The 18,326-nt window shown below is 32.4% G+C and overlaps 1 protein-coding gene across 18 annotated transcripts in view; it reads right to left on the reverse strand.

Annotated features, from left to right (window-relative positions):
* Window positions 1-12,080: 12,080 nt before the first annotated feature.
* Window positions 12,081-18,326, reverse strand: part of shot (dystonin-like protein short stop) — a 301,090-nt gene continuing 294,844 nt past the window's right edge. For all 18 annotated transcript variants that reach the window (XM_065366458.1, XM_065366399.1, XM_065366419.1 and 15 more), the window contains 3 exons: window positions 18,170-18,250; window positions 13,305-13,358; window positions 12,081-13,093 (listed from right to left, as the gene is read on the reverse strand). In XM_065366458.1, coding sequence (XP_065222530.1) covers window positions 12,931-13,093; window positions 13,305-13,358; window positions 18,170-18,250 — 298 coding nt within the window. In that variant the 3' untranslated portion in view covers window positions 12,081-12,930. The remainder of the gene's footprint in view (window positions 13,094-13,304; window positions 13,359-18,169; window positions 18,251-18,326) is intronic.

Here is an 18,326-nt window from a genome sequence, read left to right on the forward strand (position 1 = left end):
CTTGGAATATGATCTTTTGAGGCTTTCTTAACAATTTCATTGAAGAGTTCATAATTTTCTGGTAAGTATTGGCAGTAGGTTGTCTATCTTTTCTGCAATTGCCTGTTTAAAAGATTCCCAATTGGCCTTTTTGAAATTGAATCTTGCAGGTGGGTTTTTGCATTTAATTGGGCTGATGACTGCCTTAATTTCACATATAATTGGCCTGTGTTGGGTTCGGGGAATCGGATCTGCTACTCGTTTGTGACATAGACTTGAGATTCGCTCAGAAACAAAAATGTTATCTGGGTTATATCCGCGTTTCCATCTTCCACTATTGAAGGATGCCGGCAGTTTTGCATCGAAGACCAAGCTCAGCTGCTGCTCTTCAGCCCATTTCTCTACTAGGTCACCATCTGTATCATTTTCGGCATATCCCCAGCTTACACTATGACTGTTGAAGTCTCCAACTATTATTCTTGTTTTTGTGGGTGGGACATTGCTGTTCTGTGTCCATGTAAATTCTAGATTTGGTGGTTCGTAAACTGACGAGATTAAGCAGTCTCCCATGTCGATTGTTAGAATCTCAACATTATTTTTATCAGACAGTGAAGTACATTACCTCCATGTGTCACTTAACTAGTATGGCACTTCCATATTTCTCATGGGGTCTATCAATAATAAGTTTAATTCCTTAAAATTTTGGCTTCTGGCTATCTCTGCATCTGTGTGTTTCTTGAATGGCGATCACGTCTATGTCCAGGTTCTTGACCATTTCAGCTAGTATAACTTCCTTTGGCCCTGACAGGCCCTCTATATGTTTATGGACATGATCCTTAAGGGAGGAGTCCTCGTCAGATGCCATGAGAAGGGGAGTTCTAACCTGGGCATCGGGTGCATGTTTGACCAGTGATGGGATGATTGGCCAGTAGTTGAACTACTTATTCACAGTTCTTAAAAAAAGCATTTGCGGATCTTCCAATTTGAGGCTTGGAAATCTTCAAAAGTGCCTACTTGAAATATATTTTTATTGGAACATTCGAATTTCTCGTGAAATTTTAATCTACCCCTATGGGCATTTGAAGTCTGTTTTTTTAAAACGCCTGTAAACAAACGACTATATCACACTAAAAGTGTTCCGACTTATGTTCGCAAAACTGTGACGCTAATTGGAGCGCTTGAAAAATTTACGCATTTGCGCGCGTAAGACCGCAATTTTTACTGTCACATAGTCATCAGTTTACAGGCGTGTACTTGAAACGCACGGTCTGCTGTTCACTTTCTATACATTCGACCGTTGAAATTAGAATTCTTCGAAATGTGGTGGGTTTAGTGATCTCAGTGAATTCAATTTCCATCTTCAACCAGTAAAATATTTCAAACACTGAGAATGAAAATCAAATTCACTGAGCTTCATCACTAAACCCATCACATTTTGAAAAATTCAATTTTCAATGGTCGAACGTATTAAAAGTGAGGCTAAACAATAGGTAATTTTGGGAATTCTGCAATAGTTGCTCCATTTTGTCTGAAATGTAATGAGAGCAAACTGCACACCGCATGTAACTTGTGCATTGTGCAACTTATGCAGGTCACCCAATATCACCTAATATGAATAAACAAACATTTTAAAAGGGAAAAAGCACACTAGCATTGCACAGTAAGTAACACATTAGACAGTGAATTCACGATTACACAAAAAACTTTCTGCAAAATTCAAAATTCTGGAAAGAACTGAACTTGCATAGACATATAGCAATTTGAGAACTCACTAACAACAATATTACATGAAATTGACACAAAATAATTCTCTGAACCAAACACATTTTAAAAAAGCGTTGGATCTAAAAACTAAACTCAAATTTGAATCGAACTGAACAACATATGTGACCGTCCGCGAAAAAACCGACCATCCGTCGCAAAAAATTGAAAAAAAATTTTTCGCGAATTTTTGTTCCCTAAACCATTTAAGGCCCAAAAATAGGCGAAAAAACATTTTCGATTTTTTGCGACGGATGGTCGGTTTTATCGCGGACGGTCACATATATGTACTACACTAGTTTCCACTTCATACCTATAGACTTTGAAAAACTGGAATAACACACCATAGCAGACAAAAAATTCATGCAGAAACGCACCAAGAAAGATGTTGACGAACAGGAAACTTATCTAATTATGAAATAGAAAATAGAACCCAGACTCAAATCTGCACATACCTACATCATCAATCACCATGCCTAATCAGTACATATCATTCCTGGAAATCATATCAAGTGATACATGTCTGTAGAAGTGTTTCTTGGAAATTTGGTACTGGGAGCATCTTTATCCGAAACGTCAAACAAACATGCGGCATTAGGCGGATAATCGCAAAGACCGCAGTTTTTTTAAAAACATCTATGGGAGCACACGATTTTGAGCATGTTTTTTCAATTAAACAGCCGCTTTGATGTTTTTGTTCATAGTGCCGCATAATTTACTGGCGCTTCTGAAAAAAACGGCCTCATCTCCGATTTATTTTGCCCATAGGAACCTATAGGTATTTTGACTTTTTTTTTTTTTTTTTTTTAGAAATCTTTAAAATCATGACCCAACTTTGGGTTCGAACATGGTTTTTTCAAAGATACTTACTCGAAACTGATTTTCATCGAAATACCTGTTTGAATAAAAATTTCACGCACAATAAAAAAATAAAAATTCGTCCATTTTTTGATTTTTTTCAAATTTTTATTTGTTTGTGAAGAGTTCATTTCATTGAAAGAACGGATTTTTTCATTTTTTTTCAACAGATATGTAAAAGTAGGGGTCAAATGGGCCAACTTCACCAATCAAAACTTTTTTTCATGTTTTAAATCAAAAAATTACAATTTTTTGCAAAAGCTTCAAATTTTTTAAAATTGACTTTACGACATAGTGCCATCCCAATTCTTCAATATGTTGTTCAACATGAAAGGTTGTCCATAATATATTTTTTCAGAATTTTTGAGAGTTGGGACGATATGAAAACTACGTTTTGAAACTTTTTGAGTCAATTTTTTGTACGAAAAAAAGTGGCAACACTGATTTTTATGATATCACCAAGAAGCCTTTCAAAATCCCTAACTATTAGTCCGGCATATGACAATAGGAGTGATTGCACCCCCCCCCCCCACCCCCGCCGATCCTCCGGGACAACATTTTTCTTAAAGGGGACATCCTAAGGAACATTTTAATGCAAAGTTGCCAAAAAAAAGTTGGCCTTACTTACAAAATGGCGGCCATTTTGATTGACAGGTCAGCCGAAATCGCAGATTTTGCGTTTTAACATAGGACTTGCACAAACTTTTTCAAACTTTACAAAGGTAGATCGAAAGATCATGCAAAAATTTATCACCTGTCCAAATTTCAAGTGCTAAAGTGCGGTTTTTGATTTTTGGTGAATTTTTGAAAGTCAAATTTAGGCCAAAAATGAAGGAAAAAATCAAAATTTTACCAAATTGACCAAGAAAGCTGAAATTTGGGATATACCCTATTTTCGACATGCAAAATCGATCGGAAACGGTTTCAACCCGTTTTGAGCAGTTTTGGAGCCTCCAGCAGATTTTTGAAACTCGAAATTCCCACAAAATTTCATCAAATTGGAGTTGTAAAGCTAAAATTCATTCTAAAAACTAGTTTCAATACGCTACGAAGTACTGCAGGTGAATTTCAAGTTGTTTTGGAGCCTCCAGTGACTTTTTGAAAATTCCTGAAGCCTCCAGCAGATTTTTGAAACTTTAAATTTTCACAAAATTTCATCAAATGGAGATGGAAAGCTGAAATTTACTCTACACTCCAATTTTAACACCCTCTGAAAACGACTTCTGGTGGATTTCAAGTCATTTTAGAGCCTTCAACGACTTTTTTGAAAATTACTGGAGCCTCCAGTAGATTTTTGAAACTTGAAATTTCCCGAAATGTTATCAAACCAAGATGGAGAGTCGAAATTCATTCTGCACACTAATTTCAATACGCTACGAAGTTGACTGCTGGTGAATTTCAAGTCTTTTTGGAGCCTCCAGCAACTTTTTGAAAGGTTGTATGACGTTTTTTTGGAAAATTGAAATTTCCTAAAAGTAGCTGGAAGCTTCAAAACCATTTGAAACCACCATGTAGTCTGCGAAGTAAATTTCAGCTTGCAAACTCCATTTGATAAATTAATGTTGGGGAAATTTCAAGTTTCAAAAATCTACTGGAGGCTCCAGTAATTTTCAAAAAAGTCGCTGGAGGCCCTAAAATGACTTGAACACACCTGAAATCGTCTTCAGAGGGTGTTAAAATTGAAGTGTGGAATAAATTTCAGCTTTCCATCTCCATTTGATGAAATTTTTTGAAAATTTAAAGTTCCAAAAATCTGCTAGAGGCTCCAGTAATTTTCAAAAAAAGTCGCTGGTGGCCCTAAAATTACTTGAACCCACCTAAAGTCGTCTTCCGAGGGTGTTAAAATTGGAGTGTAGAGTAAATTTCAGCTTTCCATCTCCATTTGATGAAATTTTGTGAAAATTTAAAGTTCCAAAAATCTGCTGGAGGCTTCAGGAATTTTCAAAAAGTCACTGGAGACTCCAAAACAACTTGAAATTCACCTGCAGTACTTCGTAGCGTATTGAAACTAGTTTTTAGAATGAATTTTAGCTTTACAACTCCAATTTGATGAAATTTTGTGGGAATTTCGAGTTTCAAAAATCTGCTGGAGGTTCCAGAACTGCTCAAAACGGATTGAAACCGTTTCCAATCGATTTTGCATCTCGAAAATAGGGTATATCCCAAATTTCAGCTTTCTTGGTCAATTTGGTGAAATTTTGATTTTTTCCCTCATTTTTGGCCTAAATTTGATTTTCAAAAATTCACCAAAAATCAAAAACCGCACGTTAGCACTTGAAATTTGGACAGGTGATAAATTTTTGCATGATCTTTCGATCTACCTTTGTAAAGTTTGAAAAAGTTCGTGCAAGTCCTATGTTAAAACGCAAAATCTGCGATTTCGGCTGACCTGTCAATCAAAATGGCCGCCATTTTGTAAGTAAGGCCAACTTTTTTTTGGCAACTTTGCATTAAAATGTTCCTTAGGATGTCCCCTTTAAGAAAAATGTTGTCCCGGAGGATCGGCCGGGGGGGGGGGTGCAATTACTCCTATTGTCATATGCCGGACTATAATTATGAGAAAAAGTTCCATTTTGGTAGGTATCGCGGTTATCGAGTAATCCAATGCTGAACTGGATGATATTTTAAGTTCACTGAATACTTTGACACCCCCTGGCTGCTTTTAAAAATGGGCTAGAGGGCTGCGATTTGCGCCATTGGTCATCCCTTCGCGGAGGGTCTTTCCACAGGAGAAATTTCAAAAAAATCGCCGAACCTCCCTTCCACTTCTTGGTCGAATTGACGCGGAATGACCCTGTAGTAAGCCAAATTTTACAAGTTGAATAATTTTATTTTTCAATGTTTGGCAAATTTTTTAAAATTTAAATGGTACATTTTCGTCAGAAAAATAATAAATCCTGATAGCAATGATCTAGGGCGACGCAGGATCTCATACACACATCTTTTCCCAAAACAAGTTGGGTACAGGCTAGAGCGAAAAACCCATGGTTATTTTCAAAAATGCCCTTTTTCAACGATTTACTTACATATATCCTCCCTCCCTTCTAAGGACACCTCTACGGCTAAAACTTTTTTCGGTCATTTTCAACTCAAAAAAATCCTTTGATATTTTTTTTGCAATCTACGCTGAAAAATCTAAACCCTTCATTTTAGTGTTGCAATTTGATCTCAAAAATGAATTTTCAACAGTCCTCGTGCCTCGAAAATTTAAAATCACTTTAGCTCCATTCTTTGGCCACAATATACCTACAATATTGATTGATACCAGAACTCGTGAGCAAGAATACAACGAACATACGTATCACTCGAATAATAAACGTTCGAGTTGAAATTTATGAATATGTTTTCCATGCAAAAAAAAAATACATCGTAAATGTATCCCCAATTAATACCTAGAAGTCGATTCAAATCGTCATCGAATAAACCGTATTCCGTAGATTGACATAAAACCCACAACAGAATCGCTTCAAGTAGGTAATATTCTTCAAAAAAAAAAAATTACAGCTATTCAAACTCGATGCGACGTTTCGATGATATCAACGTCGCTTAACAGGTAGGTTCAAGTACAGATTTTATACATATTTTTCAACAAATGCGTCAGGTTCATGATTTCGTCAACTAGACTATAATCCATACACGAAAAAGTGCTCTAGAAGTTGATTTTGTATTTTTTTTTCGGGGACCAAAAAAACGCGCTGCCAAAATGAAGGTACTACTTGCCCCATTTGGAAAAGTGCAATTTTGACATTTTTTCCCCGCACAACGAGGGGGTGGACCCTCAAAAAGGTGATTTTGGGGACATGGTCGGCACCGAAAAAACTCGACAGGGTTGTGTTGGGGGACTTCTCCCGATACCAGATATGTAATTTTTTTCCGTGAAACCCTGCACAACTGCATTCTATGGCACTTTGAATGCGATTTTTATGCATTTTTGGCCATTTTTGATGGTAAAATGGCTCTCATGTCTACGATATGGCTGAGGACCGAACAATTTCTTGGACGTTTGTTAGACGGGGCTATTTGAAGCCCAACTGCGCAAAAACGGCGAAAAAATACTTGCACAACGCGATTTTATGAGCACTAATAGGCTTGTTACCACTCCCCCGTCCCCCGAATTAAATAATGCATTGTGAATTCGATAATATCGATGCGACCCATCAAAATGGTGTACAATTTCGCGCCGAACACAAAAATCGCAATATGCAGTAGCAACCGATGCTCATGCTTTAAAAGTGGTATATCCTGCCTGCAGTGTGCCTGTACCTCTTGCGAAAACGAGGAGAACGAGCAGGTGTGCGAAGAAAACGAAGATGAGCCAGACAGTGATTTTGAGGTGTAGAAAATCATGAGTCTCATTTTTTCTTATTTTTCATATTTTCTGTTTTTTCTAATTTCATTTATTTTTTTTTGCTTGCATTTTTTGTATTTTTCATTTATGTTCTTTATTTGGTTTGTTTGTATTTTTTTTCTTGTTTTTCACACCTATTTTTCTGTTCTTACTCACTCATTTCATCTCATTTTTTTCATTTACACTTTTTGCATCTTTCATTGTTGTTCAATTTTTCTTGTTTGTATTTTTTTGTTGTTTTTATTTTTTTTTCGTTTTTCATTTGATTTCTTATCATTTATATTTTGTATTTTTTTCATGTTTCATTTCTGTTCCAATTTTGTTACTTCTTTGTATTTTTTTCTTATTCTTATTTTTTTTCATTTCATCTCATTTTTTCATTCGCATTTTTTGTATCTTTCATTGTTGTTCCATTTTTCTTGTTTGTATTTTTTTCTTATTTCATATGATTTCCTTTCATTTATATTTTTTTCATATTTTATTTTTGTTCCAATTTTCTTATTTCTTTGTATTTTTTGTATCTTCCATTGTTGGTTCATTTTTTTCTCGTTTTTCTCATTTTTCTGTTTTTCTTATTTTTCATATTTTCTATTTTTTTTTCTCATTTCGTCTATTTTTTTGCTTGCATTTTTTGTATTTTTCATTTACGTTCCAATTTTCTTATTCCTTTGTATTTTTTTTCTCATTCTTATTTTTCTGTTTTTTTTTTTAATTCATTTCATTTCGTTTTTTTTCATTTACATTTTTTGTATCTGTCATTGTTGTTCCATTTTTCTTGCTTGTATTATTTTTTCGTATTTCTTTTTTTCTTATTTCATCTGATTTATTTTCATGTATATTTTTTCACGTTCTTATTTTACTGTTTTTTTTCCATTTCATCTCCTTTTTTTCATTTACATTTTTTGTATCTGTCATTGTTGTTCCATTTTTCTTGTTTTTCTTTTTTTATTATTTCATCTGATTTGTTTTCATTTTTTGTTCCAATTTTCTTATTTCATTGTACATATTTTTTTCTCGTTCTTATTTTTCTGTTTTTTTTTTCATTTCATCTCCTTTTTTTCATTTACATTTTTTGTATCTTCCATTTTTTTTGTTGTTTTTTTTCTTGTTTTTCTCATTTTTCTGTTTTTTCTTTCATTTTTGTATTTTTTTCCACCAATATTTTTTTTATAAATCCTCATGTACAGACACGTAATGTGCAAAGTGTTCATTTTCGTAGTTAGATTTATGGTCGGAGGGGGGGGGGAGGGCAAAACTCCACCGAGGGGGTGCAAATGAAAAATGAATACAATTTTCGAGCTCAGCGCGAAATTGTATACCACTTTGATAGGTCATGTTCAAGTTTTCAAATCTATGTTCAAAAATAGTCTTTAAAGGGGAAGGGAGGGGGTGGAGATTGAATGAAAACTTTTGAAGCAAAAATATTCCCAAGCAACGAATATGAGATTCATTCTGATTGCGCACACATAAATCCTCAGTATCCACGTGTAATGTGCAAAGTTTGTTCAATATCATCGTTATATTCAGTTTGGGGGGCAAAACTCTACCGCGGGGGGGGGGGTCAGAATTTAAAATGATTGCGATTTTTGTGTTCGGCGCGAAATTGTATACCATTTTGATGGGTCGCATCGATATTATCGAATTCACAATGCATTATTTAATTCGGGGGGGGGGGGCGGGGCAAATAATATTTTTGTCAAAATATTTGATTTTATCACAAAATTTATTGTACGAGTAACTAGATTTGGAGGGTCACATGATACTTTTTTCGAAAACCACAAAAATCATAGCTCAATTTTGGGCTCAAAATTCATCAAAAGTGCCACCAAAAAAATTTGATAGAAAAGTAAGATTTATTCCAATTGATTCAAATTGATACACTGAAAAAATAATCTCAAAAATCATGATCCAATGAGATATTTTTTCTTCAATTCCAAAAATCATGACGCAATTTTGGGCTCAAAATTTTTCAAAAATGCTAAAATAACATTTTCGTCAAAATATTTGATTTTATTAAAAATTTTTATCCTAATTTTAAGGCTCACATAACACTGTTTCAAAAATCTCAAAAATCATGGTCCAATTTTTGAGCTAAAATTATTTCAAAAATGCTCAAATAATATTTTCATTAAAATATTCGATTTTCTCATGAAATTTTATCCTAATTTGAAGGGTCACATGACACTTTTTCAAAAATCTCAAAAATCATAATCCAATTTTGGAGCTCAAATTTCTTCAAAAATGCTCAAATAATATTTTCATTAAAATATTTGATTTTTTCACGAAATTTTATCCTAATTTGAAGAGTCAGCACATGACACTGTTTCGAATATCTCAAAATTATAGTCCAATTTTGGAGCTCAAATTTCTTCAAAAATGCTCAAATAATATTTTCATTAAAATATTTGATTTTTTCACGAAATTTTATCCTAATTTGAAGAGTCAGCACATGACACTGTTTCAAATATCTCAAAAATCATACTCCAATTTTTGAGCTCAAAATTTTTCAAAAATGCTCAAATAAAATTTTCATCAAAATATTTGATTTTCTCACAAAATTTTATCCTAATTTGAAGGGTCACGTGACTCTGTTTCGAAAATCACAAAAATCATGGTCCAATTTTTGAGCTCAAAATTTTTTAAAGTGCCCAAAAAAGAATTTTGATGAAAATTTTCAATTTTTTGTCGAAATTTCAACCCATTTAGATTGGTTACCTGACACCCTTTTCAAAAATGCTCAAAAAAAGTTATATGTAATATAGAATTTTTTGAGTAAAATTTTGATCCATTTTAAACTCAAAAATTCTTCAAAAGTACTCAAAAACACATTTTCCTCGTAATATTTTAATTTCTTGCAAAACTTCGGTGTTGTTCAACAAAACTCTTACCCAAAAATTGAAAATTAAAAAAAAAAATCATTCAACTTTGGAGAGCTCTATAGAAAGATACCTACACATTTGGTGGATCAGTGGAGTTTTCCCTAAAAGGGGTATTGTTTAGAAAATTCTCACCCAGTAATGAAACTTTTTTCGAATTAATTGGGATTTTTTTCATTTTTTTTTTCATCGTACATTTCCAATTGAATCAATAAATTAAACACCAATCACGTAAGTATCTTGTAATAATTATTTAATTACCTTGCAACGTATTATCCATGACTGAAACAAATTCTTCAATTTTCCCAAAAAAATAAACACACCCGAAGAACATCGAACGAAGCCCCGAAAACCGAAATACGAGAAGTTCCAAGTTACGAATTCATAAAAAATCTACAAACGCGACCGACCGTATCGAATCAAGACAGGCCCGTAGCCAGCGTAGGGGCAGCCGGGGCAATGCCCCGGCTAGAAAGGCTGTTTGCCCCAGGTAGCAAAATCAAAAAAAAAACACGTTTGCCCCGACCAGCAAAATCAGAAAAAAAAATCAGAAAGTACAAAAAACCAAAAACTCAACAATGTAAAATTATGGTTACGTTCATGAAATGGCTACACTAGCATGAATTGCATTTGATAGCTCGATGGCTCGCTCGATGCGTTCACTAAATTTTAAATCAAAAATTTGATATGTAATTTGAGTAAAAATTAGTAATTTGTGAGGATTAGAGATCCAGTACATCTTTTTGCAATTTTTTTCGAAAAGTGAGACTTTCACTTTGTGCAATTTATGGCAATTTTACATAAAAAATTGAGACTTTTACACTACGAAAAAGCTAAAATTTTCAGCAATAGGGAAGACCTATGGACAATTTTTAAGAAAGAATGAAAATTTTTATAATTTTTTGCGAAAAACCGAGAATTTTGACAATCTTAGCAAAAAGCAAGATGGACTATTTTTGAGGAAAACCACGAATTTTTGGCAATCATAGGCCAAAAAAATGATTATTTTTTTCGCAACCTTCGGTTGAAAATGGGAGAAATTTCGGTCATTGACATTTTTTTCAAGCAAAAAAGCGGAATTATTTGGTAATTTTTAGAAAGGGAAATGGATATTTCTTGAATTTTTTTTACCAAAAAGTAACAATTTTTGGCAAGAAACGAGGATATTTTTGAAAATGTTGACAAAAAGTAAGATTTTGAGCTATTTTTGGCTATAAAAGTGTATGTATAAGTAGGTCAACTTTCTCAAATTATTCACTTATGGATATTACTAGCATTTTTTTCTCATCAAGTTGAATGCAAAAATTGAATTTTTGAAATTAAAAAAAAATAATAATAATTTGGAAAACCAAAGTTACTTATCGAAAAAGTAACCCAATTTAGTAACTTAGTTTCTTGAAAAGTGACCAAGTACGAGCCCTGAGTGAGGGCAAAAGTTTGTTTCGAGAAGTAAAGTTTTTTCAGGTGAAAAGAGCGTTTTTTGTCTTAACATTTCTTTAAAAATTTGAATAATATATTTTTTAAATGTTGTTTGGACGCGAGTCAAATTTGACTATTTTACCTCATGACAAAATTTAAACAGAAACAGTCACAGCCAAAGAATTATTACAAGAGTTTCACAGTAAATCGCGCAGATAGCTGTATTAGACTCAACCCCAGCATCACGCATTATGTATAATCTTTTTCTGAAATATACACACTCATTCTGTTCATTTTTTTAAAAAATTGTTTTGGAATAACGGATGGTTGAGGGGGGTTTGGGGGGGATGTTTCACATATGTTCGAGCCTCAAAAAGTGCTGCCCCAGCTGATATTTCCTTCGCCCCAGCTACAGCCAGATTCTGGCTACGGGCCTGAATCAAGATGAGAATTACGAGTATAACTGACAGCCAAATGTCAATGTCAAAAACCCGATAAATAAAATATTTGTCGCATAAGGTAAGCATTTTTACACCTGCTACGAGCGAGGAGGTTTTGTGTAGGCCTATTCTATACGTCATTTATATTAAATAAACGATGCATCAGCCGACGATGAGTCATTCCCTTATCGTCTTGCTTTTCGCCAAAAATCCCAAAGAATAGATAGAGGCATTTTTTGACGTGTTGAAAACTGGAATAATAATTTAATATCTTCTTCGATCACTTTCGACCACGATATTATTAATTTTTTTTGGGGACGGATCCATTCACATATGTAGATTGTAGATGCACATTTCACAACCCAAATCCACGCAAACGCAGCACAACAAACACACCAATCAACAACACGTTTCATTCATTTATTAATTTATTTACCACGTAAATGTACAGTTATAATTAGTAACTAGAATGGAAGGATTAATAAGTCTTTAAAAAATTTCACAATTTAAAACGAAAAAAAAAATTGTTAATTTTTTTTTTTTTTTTGTAACGAGAGTACAACACACAGTTTAAAAAATTGGATTTTGATTCTTCAATTTAAAAAAAAAAAAAGAAAAGAAAAAAACAACAACATGGCACTCCTAACGTAATAGAAAAAAAACACTACACATATTTTACACGAGTGATAATAAAAGTATATAGGTAATATATAAACTCAATACTGAAATACAAATGAAAAAAAAAATAAAAGACAGGAAAAAAAACAACGCTAATAGTTTTTCACGTATTATCTACAATAAATTAATTAATAAAAAAAATTCACTTAATAAATAATATCACTTTGCTGCGGTCTATTCGTATTTTTCATTTCTAGCTCGATGGTTGTTTGTTTGTTTCAACTCCGCAGCAAAATACGCGACATTGTACGTAATTCGTTTTTTTTTCTTTATCAAAAATTATTTCGATTAGCGAAGTTGTTATTATTACATAAAATTTATATAGAAAAAAAATCAATAAACAAAAAAAATAAAGAATCCTAGTAACAACAATGATCACATGATTAAATATCAAAGAGAACAATATAAATAAAATTACAAGTATAAAAATTAGAAACAATTGCAAAAAAAAGAGAAAGGAAATAGGAAGGTTAGAATTAAGTTAGTTTTTCGAAGAGAAAAAAGTATATAAAGAGGGGGGGAGGGGGGAAATTGGTAAATATAATCCGTCTCATAAATGTTTGACATTATATTACAGACGGAATGGTGCTCGTAATTCGGTCGGAGTTGGAGTTTTGGAATTTCTACGCGATATATCCGAAGCTCCTGATGACTTTCTTTGTAATCTGGTGCCACCTGCGGCGGCGGTGGATGCCGAAGAGACCGGCGTCGATGTACCGGATGGTGTTCTGGCTCTGTAAATTGCCATCGTAGATGATTAGCTTCGATTTCGATGCAATGATGAGGTTAATAATTAGGCGATTCAATAAGCAACAATGTACTAAGACTATAATGAGAGTTATTTTCTTCACGACGAATTTGAAAAAAAATCTACGAGAATCTAGACTACGAAATCATGCTATAGCTTTTACACACGTTTTATTTTCAGTTTCACATTCGAAATACCTTATTAAGTGAGGTATATGACTTGAAGATGGTGTAGGAAGACTCGAAGTCCGACTAAACCAGTACAGATGGCATTAAAAAAAGACAAAAAAAAAAAAAAAATACACGAAATTACACGAGTGAAATACAGATACGAAGTGTTATACCTACCACTTCTGTTTCTAGATATCGATTTAAAATTAAATAAGTATTTACAAGAACTATCAACTCACTGTAGAGAAAATTAAAACAGATGGATTTTGACCCCCCCCCACCAATTTAAAATTAAAAGAATTCAAACCTCTTAAATCACTCAACGATTGTGAAATTAGTCCCATAATCAATCAATTCAGCTCCCAATAAAATCGTTTTAGAATTTGAATTTCATGTCTTCATTAAAAAAAAAAATTACGAAAATGACTTCAAATTGCTAAATCGAAGTTGCTCCGGAGCCTGAAACGAAGATCATTCGAAGCTCACTCTTGAAGCCTCATATCAGAAGGGTGAAAATGGAGTCAGCATTTCACGAAGAAAACGCCTTACCTTCCCCCCACCCCACACTCGAAATTTTTTTAAATAAAAATCAACAATTGTAGAGTTATTTAGAAGTGACCTTCTGACTTATCAAAATAGATTTAAATTTAACGAGGATTTTAAATAGGTACCTAATTCGACGAAAATGTTTGAAAATGTTTTTTTTGGGCATTTTTAAAGGTTTTTATGGCTTAAGTTGGGTCATCAAAATTTTGATAAAACATTGAAAATTTTTATCAAAACCTTTTTTGGGAATTTTGAAGAATTTTTAGCACAAAATTGAATCATGATATTTCAGATTTTTTTCAAAGTATCAATTTGAACGAATCTAAAATTTTCATCAATTTTTTAGGGAGTACTTTGATAAATTTTCAGCTCAAAATTGGGTAATGATTTTTGGAATTTTTGACAAAATGTCATGCGACTAATCAAAATCGATTAAAATTTTGAGAGAATTTCAAATATTTCTTGAAAAATCTGGTGCGAGTATTCTTGAAGAATTTTGATCCCAAAATTGGGTCATGATTTTTGCTGCTTTCAAAAAATAGTACCATCAAAATAGGTTAAAAATCTGCGAGAATTTCGTTTTTTTTTCTCGAAAATTTCTGAAGAATTTTGAGCTTAAAATTTGGACACGATTTTGAGAATCTTTGATAAAATTTCATGTCATCAATCAAAATGAATAAAAATATTGCGAGAATTCAAAATATTTCAATTAAAATGAGTTTTAAGTATTTTTGAAAAAATTTTAAACCCAAAATTGGCTCGTGATTTTCAAAATTTCTCAAAAAAGTAACACGTGACCCCTAAAAATGGATTAAAATTTCACGAGAAATTCGAATATTTCAACAAAAACGTGATTCGAGTACGTTTGAAGATTTCCAAGCCTCAAATTGGTCACGATTGAGGAGATTTTTGGAAAATTATCACGCAACCTATCAAAATACAGAGCTCAAAATTTAGTAAGGAATTCAAATTTGTATTTTCACAAAACTGTTTTTTTAAGGCACTTTTGAAGAGTTTTGAGCCCTAAATTGAGTCAATTTTTTGGAAAGGAATGCGACGAAAATGTTTTCCGGGCATTTTCAAAGGTTTTCGTGTCTGAAGTTGGGTCATGATTTTCGAGACTTTTCCTATCAAAATGGCTCAAAATTTTGCTAAAAATCCGAATATTTCGACGAAAATGTTTCTAGAGCATTTTTGAAAAATTTTGACTTCAAAATAGGACGCATGATTTTCGAGATTTTTTTGGAAAAAAACTTTTGTTGAGCATTTCTGAAGAATTTTCACTCTAAAATAGGAACATAATTTTCGAGATCTTTCAGAAAATAATCAAAATCTCATCAAAAAATTTTATCAAAACTTTTTTTGAGCATTTTTTAAAAATTATTAAGCTCAAAATGGAATCATAATTTTTGGGATTTTTGAAAAAAATGTCACGCGACCAATCAAAATGGATTGAAATGTCGACAAAAAATTGAAAATTTTCATCGAAACTTTTTTTTGGGCACTTTTGAGAAATTTTCAGCTCAAAAGTGGGCCACGATTTTTGAGATTTTTGAAAAAGCGTCAAGTAACTTTTCAAATTATTAGGTTACAATTTCTTGAGAAAATCGAATATTTCGACAAAAATATTATTTGAGCATTTCTGAAAAATGTCAAGTCCAAAATTGGGTCATTGTTGACTTATCAAAAATGGTCAAAATTTGGCGAGTAAGTTCGAATAAATTTCGACGAAAATATTTTTCGTAAATTTATGCAGAATTTTCTGCCTATAAAGTCGAGTCATGATTTTCGAGATTTTTGAAAACAAGCCAGAGTGCGACAGATCAAAATGGGTCAAAATTTCGGTAAAACATTGAAAATTTCAATCAAAACTCTTTTTGGGAATTTTTAAAAATTTTGAGTAAAAAATTGGGTCATGATTTTCGAGATTTTTTAAAAGTTAAATGAATCTAAAACTTCTATAAAATTATTTTGGGAGCACTTTCATGATGAATTTTGAGCCCAAAATTGGGCAATGATTTTCGAGATTATTGAAAAAGTGTCATATAATCTTATCAAAAAAGTGAAAATGTGGCGAAAAATTCAAATACTTCAACGAAAATGATTTTTGTGCATTTTTGAGAAAATTTGTGACTAAAGTAGAATCATGATTTTAGAAATTTTTTAAAAGAAGTGCGACAGTTCGACATATCAAAGTCGTCCAAAATTTTGGTAAATCATCAAAAATTTCCTGTAGCAATTTTTTTTAGCGTTTCCAATTTTCAAGCACTTTGGATGAATTTTGAGCCCATAATTGGGACGTAATTTTCAGAAGTTTTGATATAAATGATATGAGATCCTTATTCGAACACAGATATGTGTATTTATTGAGCATTTTTAAACAATTTGAAAAGCTCAAAATTGGGTCATGATTTTTTCAATTTTTGAAAAAAAAAGTCATCCGTTTAATCAAAGTGAATCAAAATTTTACGAGATTTTCACACATTTTTTCAAAAATCTGTTGTGAGTATTTTTGAAGAATTTCGAGTCCAAAATCTGGCCACGATTTTCAAGATTTTCGAAAAAGTATCACACGACCTATCAAAATGAGTTGAAAATCTGCGAGAATTTCAAACATTTCAACGAAAATGTGTTTCGAGTATTTCTATAGAATTTAGAGCCCAAAATTCGGACACGATTTTTGGAATTTTCCATAAAAATATGTCATGCGACCATTCAAAATGGAGTAAAATTTAACGAGAATTTCAAATACTTCAATGAAAATGAGTTTTGATTATTTTTGAAAAAAAATTTTGAACCCAAAATTGAGCCCTGTTTTTTAATATTCTTGAAAAAGGGTCATGCGACCTATCAAAATGGATTAAAATTTCACGAGAAATTCGAATATTTCAACAAAAACGTGTTTTGAGTACTTTTGAAAATTTTCAAGTCTCAAATTGAGTCATGATTGGTGAGATTTTTGGAAAATTTTAAAATTGAGTCAATTTTTTGGAAATGAACAATGAACATTTGATTTTCTCTTTATGTAGCCATTTTGAAAAAATATATGACATTTCAAAAAACCGACTCAATTTTGAGCTCAAAAATTTTCAAAATCCCCCAAAAAAAGTTGACATAGAAATTTTTGATCGTCTTCCGAAATTTCAACCCAAATTTTTGGTTTTCATTTTTCAAACATTCCTGGAAATTTTTGGCCTCGTTTGAAATCAAGTCTTTCTAAGAACCTTCTAAAACTAAAAAAAATTATAATGCGTTAAAAAATTTAAAATTTTGAAAATTTGAAAAAAAAATATTTCATGTTAAGTATTTTTTGACTGTTTTTTCTTTCGACTTCAAGAGGCTCTATTTACAAGAACGACCAATATCACTTCCTGGTTCAGGGTGATTTTTTTTTTGAAAAAGTGCGATTTTGAAGAATGAGACAGAAATTAAGGAGATCGAGATTTTTTTTCTTCTTAAAAATAGGACAATTCTGAGGAATTTAGATACAAAATTTCAAAATTTTCAAAATTGGACAAAAAAAAATATATTAATTTTCTCAACAATATGTCTTGAAAGACTGTGTGCAGAAAAGGGGGTTCCTGAGAAAAGGGAGTAATTTCAGAAAATTTGTACTCAGAAATTAAAAATTCCAAATAAGTATTTCTTCGCTACTTTTTTTCATGTTTGGGAGGATATGGGAGGGGAAGGGGATGGGGAGGGGAAGGGGGTTTGCCATCACTGTTTTAAGACTTGGAAAAAAAATCAAAAAATGAAATATTTTTTTTTCTCAAAAAATCCAACAACTTCATGGATTGGGCATAAAAAAGCGAAACTTTAAAATAAAGAAAATGACGTTCGTTTTAAATTTTTTCAAAATCTGTTTCTTTTAGTAAATTCTTCTTATCAGCCCCGGAGCCTAATATAGTATGAGACCATTCAAACCTCATTTATTCGACATTTAACCCAGATTGTAAAAATTTTCAAATTCATCGTTCATGATTTCTGATTCTAATTCGCAAAAAAAATATATCAGACCTTCGATGCATTATTACTCGAATAATTTTGATCCAAGCACAACCTCCCCAAGTGCTCAGCATTTAGAGATAGGTACTCTACCAATTCCCACAGTTCACCTTATTGCTCTTAATAAACCTCAACCTGCATCCACAATGCAAATCTATATTATACATGCATAATGTACCTATTTTCCCCAAACACCCACTCGTGCTCCTTACATCGCATTCCAACCCAATACCTTGGTTAATTAGTGTAATTATGTAATATGTAACTCATACTTATTTGCAATAAAGCGTACGTAAGTTAAGTGTAGGTATAGAGAAAACAAGAATAGTTAATATGGTTACCCAGAGGACGAAGAAGATACAGATATTTGCTGTGAGGTATCCGCAGAAGATGACCCAACATAAACGGGTATCCGTGAGCCGCTATTCCAGTAAAACATGCGATTAATTTAGTTTGGCTATATTACATGATCATTATACTTCATCAATCCTAATATTT

This window comes from Planococcus citri, chromosome 1 (genome assembly GCF_950023065.1).
Source record: "Planococcus citri chromosome 1, ihPlaCitr1.1, whole genome shotgun sequence".
NCBI lineage: Eukaryota > Metazoa > Arthropoda > Insecta > Hemiptera > Pseudococcidae > Planococcus > Planococcus citri.